The sequence below is a fragment of the Rutilus rutilus genome (assembly GCF_951802725.1).
Source record: "Rutilus rutilus genome assembly, chromosome: 2".
NCBI classification, from domain to species: domain Eukaryota; kingdom Metazoa; phylum Chordata; class Actinopteri; order Cypriniformes; family Leuciscidae; genus Rutilus; species Rutilus rutilus.
In genome coordinates this window covers 53,114,687-53,121,268 of record NC_140210.1, presented here as the reverse complement: position 1 = coordinate 53,121,268, position 6,582 = coordinate 53,114,687, and the positions used below count along the sequence as shown (strand labels likewise).

The window sequence follows — 6,582 nt, the reverse complement described above, 5'->3', positions numbered from 1 at the left end:
AGTTATAACAGCCAGATGAACAAATAGAAAAGATGATCTGATGGTGTTGGTTGTGATTTAACATAATCATTATTTCACAATCATTAGACCTGAATCATTGAACCTCATATAGAGTCCAATTTATGAGTTAAGTTAACTTTATTAATTACAGCAGTATAATATTTTTAGCCTTTTCAATGAAATCCAAACGATCAAATCAATAATAAAAAATAAATAAATATATGTTTTTTTTTGTTTGTTTTTTAGGCAGAAACACACATCAAGATTTTGCGTATGAATCTCAGCAATGGTGACGAACAGATCACCTCTGAACATAAGCTCATTATTTATTCATGCAGCAATGCATGATGGGAGCCATGAATGAGTTTTGATTGGTGTAACCCAGAATGCACTGCACTACATTTATAAATGTCACCATTGTTGAGATGCACAGGCTGATTATTGATGTCTGTGTGTCTCCTTTTTATGTCAGAGAAACATTTTAGAAATTATTTGCCTTACATTGTAAAAGTTCAAAAAATATTATGCTGTACAAGGCCAGTGCTGCTATAATTAATATAGTTCACCTAACTCATAAATTGGACTCTATGAGTTCAGTGATTCAGGTCTAATGATTGTGAAATAATGATTATGTTAAAACACAACATTTTTTGTCTGTCACGGTACACTGCTTTAATGCAACACTAAGGAACTTTTCCTCTTCGGTCCCCCTACAGGTTGGAAGTGGAATTGTCCATTACCGCTGTCGTAAATAATTTAGCCTACCGCAGCCGACTGTCACACACACACTCGCTGTTCATCCAGCAGTGGCTTTAGAATGAACGATGTCCACAGACAAGGTAGAGTATGTTGCATGATTTCATGAAAGTATGATGTACAGTCCTTCCAGAAAAATGCGGAGTTTTTTTGTGATTGTTGCGGGCAAAAATCCTTGATTATGCGGCATGTTTTCTTAAAAACGCGATGGAATATGCGGGATATTTATGCAATTTTATGCAATGAAATGAAACTTGCAAAAACTGCGGTTTGATGAAAAAGAAAAAAAAGTGATTCCCCAACACCCTGTTCTCACTCGGCTACTCCCTTAATGTAGAGTCATTTCTTATTCCTTCCTATGATAAGCAAGCATATACATCACAGAAAGTGCAGGGAATATTTAAGTTCTCATCTTGTTTTATTTCAGACCTTAATAAACACATGACTCAAACTTACAAAACATTGATGAGTCAAACAAGTTCTGTAGCTTTACAAAAGGAATATGCTACAACTTCTGTAAACATGAATAAATAAAATATACAAAAATTAAATGTGTCCTTCCTGTTTTACAGAGGTAGCTTTACAAAACAGACATCTTCTGTTAAAATAAGTGCAATCTCTTACTGTAACGTACATTTACATACTACTAATATACTTACAACTGTAAGGTTTTTGACACTAGTATGATTTAACCCACTGGTAACAAAAAAGTGCAATCTTACAACTGTAAAGTTGCATCAACTCCTGAATGAAACTACAACAGTCCACTGTGAAAATGAAAACTATAACTGCGTAGCCTCTAACACTGGCCAATCATTCGCCATCCTCATCCTCCATCCCCTCTTCCTCAGCGTCATGTAACACACCGGGAAACTGCTTTGCGCGGTCTTTTGCGCTTATTTTTGTTGGCAAATGAGACTGATTTGCTTCATCACGGCTTCATCGCGGGGTTTGCAGCTTTTTGATGATGTTCACGTCACGTAATTACGTCACTTCATAACGTTCCCATGGCAACAGGGGAAAATGGCTGCTCTCGTGTGAAGTAAACGCAACATTTTTCAACTTTCTGCTGAGATATATGTGACTTTTTTGCAACGAAAATGCGGGTATTATGAAATCATGCAAGCCCCGCATATTTTGCGCGCGGAAATCTGCAATTTATGTGGTGAAAGTGCGGCGTATTTGAAAAAATGCGGCCCCCGCATAAATGTGCAGACTTTGGCTGATTATGCATTGAATTATGCGATCGCATAATCGTGTTTTTCTTGAGCGACTGGTTGTATTGCGACATCAGAAACGAAGAAAAACTAAATAATGACTATTGTAACGCTTGACATAAAGCAAGTCAAATTTGTAGTTTTCTTATGTCTCATTCGAACTACAGAAACGCGACCCGGTTTGGCAAACTTGCATGGTGTGGTTCTAGCAGATATACTGTAGGGCCGCAAAGCCAATACAGAAGTGCCGTTCACCCTGTTACTATAGCGTTATTTTCCTGTCAAATGTCGAGAGCACATTATTGTAGCGCGAAAGTACATTAATATAATGCGCGAGCGCGAATCTCTCTGCTCGCGCGCGGAATATAATGTGCCGAGCGTGAATCTCTCTGCTCGCGCGCGGGAACTGGGCACGCGCTCTCAGATACAGGCTGCTCTTGTAAGAATTTTCTCTGCCTGCACTTAAAACGTGTTCAGTGCAATCGCGAATCTCTCCTCTTCGCTTAAAGTAAGCGTGTATGTGCTTAGACTGTGTCCCGTGCGTTCGCACATGCTTAAGTACTCTTCTCTTCGATTTCTTTCTTTTTGCTCTTGGCATAAACGCTGTCAAAACGGCAACAACCAATCAGAAATAGGCTTCAACGACTGACCAATGAAAACGTGACATCGTACATGGAATCTTATTGGTTGATATTGAACCGCACATGGAATACCAGCTGTAAGAACAGCTTTTGAGTGCTCTGATGGCGCACCTTACCAGCTGTTATAACAGCTTTTTTGTTTGCTCAATATCAAAAAAAAAAAAAAAGACAGAGAAAAAGAAGAGAGAAAAGAAAAAAGACTGCTCGCGCTGCCGTGCTGTAACGCCCGCACCGGGAAGGAGAGGTCCAGAAAAGCTCGTTGAAGTAAGTCACACTCTCTGTAAGACGCATCGAAGTGCTCGGCTCCGAAGCAAAAAGCTGAAGTGCAATCGCACAGCTGCAGAGCTGATGCAAATGATTGCACGCCAATGTGTATTGGCTTGTTTTAGTTTCACTCGAAGTAGATTGGCCTCTCTAGCGAGATTCCTAATCGTCCGTCAACGACATACGTCTCCGTTCCCTCCCTCAGGGAACGAGGATTACCATATGTAACCGAGACGTTTCTTCTTGAGAAGACTTGAAGAACTACTGAAGAGTCAGATTCTCATATTCAGAAGAGCCGGACTGGTGAACAGCAGGACTGGGATGGACAGTCTTTGTAAAACACAGAGAATATTATTTGACAGATTACCCAACTTTTGAATGCACAAACTGTTTTGCACATGTAGTTTTTGATATTTCTCTTACTGTGAGTGTGTCGTAGAGGTCAGATGATCTGGACTTGAGCTCAAGAGCTGCATATGTGCATGCACTGGGATCATCGCTCTACAGGGAAACAGAGAGAAGGAATTTACAGCACAAAAAAGAAGAAGAGATTTTAAACATTGTGAGTTCATGTCTCAATCAGAGTGTGTCAGTTTGTTACGAGATGTTTGATAATTCCGATAATTTCACAACATATGATGTAAACTGACTTGATCACAAGTTGGACAAGCCATAAAAAACATCTCTAAATATCAAGCGTAGCGTTAGTTCTGGCAGGTCACGTTAGTCAAGCTCACATCAGCTGACTCTCAGCTGATCCACATCTACCTATAGGAATACGACACCTATCACCGTATACATATACATATACATATATATAAGCTCCTTCAGTATTATCAGCAGCTATCGCGTTTCTCAGGAGCTCATTACCCTCCTCCATCCCCAGCTCCTCCTCTCGCCCAGTCAGAATTTGGCATTCTCCTTGAATCAGAATAAATTCTCAAAATATGTTATACTTAAAATCTTGAATTAAATATATATGCAAACATTCATGGTGGTTCTGTTCTGTTTACCCTGAGTGGGGTTATTGCTGCTCATGCTTGGCTGCACTGATGCACAGGGAGTTCTCGCCCAGAACCGAACCATACCGCCAATCCAAACTGTATGCTAATTGTCAGTCGTATTTGACGGTAGTGGTCCTGACAGAAATACAAAAAAGCCATTTTTATTTTTGATCATCTCACCTCATTTATAGCAGATCTTCTGTTTATTCTTTTCTTCTGACTGTCAAAAACACAAACAAGTAATTTCATTGTTTCGTATACAATTAATAATCAAATATATTTATGAATTAGTTAAAAATATGAAGAGTTCAGATGCAAAAACCTCTAAGTGCAATTTGAGATTTTCTTCTAGAATGATCATTTTTATTAAGCTCGTTTAAGTTCAGTCATTTCACTTAAATGGCAATTAATAGGTAAGTTTCATTGCCATTTAAGTGAAATTACTGAATTTAAATATACAAGCTTCATAAAATGATTATCCTAGAAGAAAATTTCAGATGGCACTTAGAGGCTTTTGCATCTGAACTCTTCATATATATTTATTTACTCCTTATTGATAGATTTTTATTTACATAATAAATGATAATATTATGATGATGATGATGATGATGATGAATAATCCTCCAGATGCCGCTGTGATCACAATCACATTCCTACCGGCAACATGATGAACTGAAAGAGGAGGATCATCATGATTAACTCTCCAAACTGATGAATGATGTGAAGATACAGGAGTGTGTTAATAAAAGCTTCACCTGTGACAGTTACAGCGTCTGATCTCTGAGATCCATGTTGATTGTGAGCCTGACAGTAGAAGCGTCCACTCTGTAGTGCACTGAAACTCTGTCCAGATCCAACAGCTGAGGGTTCATTCTCCTTAAACCAGCTGAAGTTCAGAGCAGGAGGGTTTGAGTCACTGATGCAGTTCAGAGTCACTGAATCTCCCTCCACTATTACACCAGATCCACTCATCAACACTGAGACGTTCCTGGGAGGGTCTAAAGACAATTATTATTATAATTATTATTATTACAGTATTATTAATATTATTATTAAATTGTATTACAAATGTTTTAAATTGCTAATATGGACTGAATTTATCAAAACAGAAAATTTGTATCTTATGTTTACTCATTAACTCACACATGACGTTTAAAGTCTCAGCATTAGAGTATTTCTCTCCATGTTCATTGATGGACTTGCACTTGTATTCTCCACTGTCATCAGAGCTGATCTTTGAGATGCTGAAGATTCTTCCAGATCCTACAATCGTTCTTCCTTTAAACCAGCTGAAGTTCAGAGCAGGAGGGTTTGAGTCACTGATGCAGTTCAGAGTCACTGAATCTCCCTCCACTATTACACCAGATGGACTGATGGACACTGAGACGCTCCTGGGAGGATCTAAAATAGACAACAATGGAGATTCACTATAGATATAAGAAAATTATGAATTTAGATGTGAACAGTGTGTCTTTTGGTCCAACACACACACACACACACACACACACACACACACACACACACACACACACACACACACACACACGATGCTGATTGTTGAAACCTCAGTGGTCTTGTTTCTCGTTACCTGACGGTTGAAAGGAAAAATCGGCCTGAATTTGGTTATTATATTTATATATTAGCACACTCATCTGAAAACTGCAAATAACCATGAATTAAGCAGTACTTTGATTTTTATATAATAATATGAAGCTGCCGACTCATGTATATGTACATTTCTGCAATAAATTTGTGTTGCATCAATCACTTACTCAGTTTAACCAGCAACACAATCTTTGAAAAGACATCAGGCTTAGTCCTCCTCACAACACACCAGTATTGGCCTTCATCCTCTGTTCTCAGATCAGTGATGGTGACGGTGAAAACTCTGGCCGTCGTGTCGTCAGTCAGAGAGAATCTCTCGTCTTTATCTGGAGATCCTGATTCAACCATGATTTTTCTATATCCAATGACTGGACACTCCCCTTTACAAAAATACTTTGATTTTGATTCATATCCAGATTCATATGAGCATCTGATCTCAACTCTCTCTCCTCTGTATCCAGTAATTGTCTGTGGAGCTCCAACAACAACAGCTGAAAACACAAATATCATTATATAGAGCTGTTATGTGTGAGCAAGAGACATAAGCAGGCCAGAATAATAACTGACAAATATCATCCATATGAGTCTGATGATCATGTGATAACAGAGGAAAAACAAGAGAAGATGTCAAACTCTGTGTAAAAGAGCTGAGAGTCTCAAACTCACCTGTACAGATGCTGGAAAAGAGCAGCAGGACGTCCAACATGATGAAATTTGACAAGCGTTTCGCTTAAATAAAAGACCAAATTCTGTGTGACAAACGTTACTGTCGTTCTCTTCCGTACTGAGAGAACAATGTGTGTCAGCAACTGAAATATATATTTCCTTCCCCTTCTGTCTCTCTAACCACATCAGCTCTACAGGACATCAGTGATGATTCACCAAACTTTATTAAATATATAAGCAGTGAAAGAGCTCATATGTGATGTTTCACTATACAGGAGCTATAGGTCAGAGGAGAGAGAGAGAGAGAGAGAGAGAGAGAGAGAGAGAGAGAGAGAGAGAGAGAGAGAGAGAGAGAGAGAGAGAGAGAGCAATGCATGAGCTTTGCCAACATTTATACCAAAGTTCAGATCAGATCAGGAAGATTATTTT

The 6,582-nt window shown here is 38.8% G+C and overlaps 1 protein-coding gene across 1 annotated transcript; it reads right to left on the bottom strand.

Annotated features, from left to right (window-relative positions):
• Positions 1-1,158: 1,158 nt before the first annotated feature.
• LOC311286710 (cell adhesion molecule 4-like) lies at positions 1,159-6,323 on the bottom strand. The gene is made up of 8 exons (XM_084402962.1): positions 6,154-6,323; positions 5,655-5,978; positions 5,026-5,283; positions 4,638-4,880; positions 4,455-4,554; positions 4,063-4,102; positions 3,302-3,379; positions 1,159-3,208 (listed from the first exon to the last, which is right to left on the bottom strand). Exons 1-8 carry the CDS (start codon positions 6,191-6,193, stop codon positions 3,140-3,142), a joined length of 1,152 nt encoding a protein of 383 aa, XP_084259088.1. The 5' UTR covers positions 6,194-6,323; the 3' UTR covers positions 1,159-3,139.
• Between the last annotated feature and the right edge of the window lie 259 nt (positions 6,324-6,582).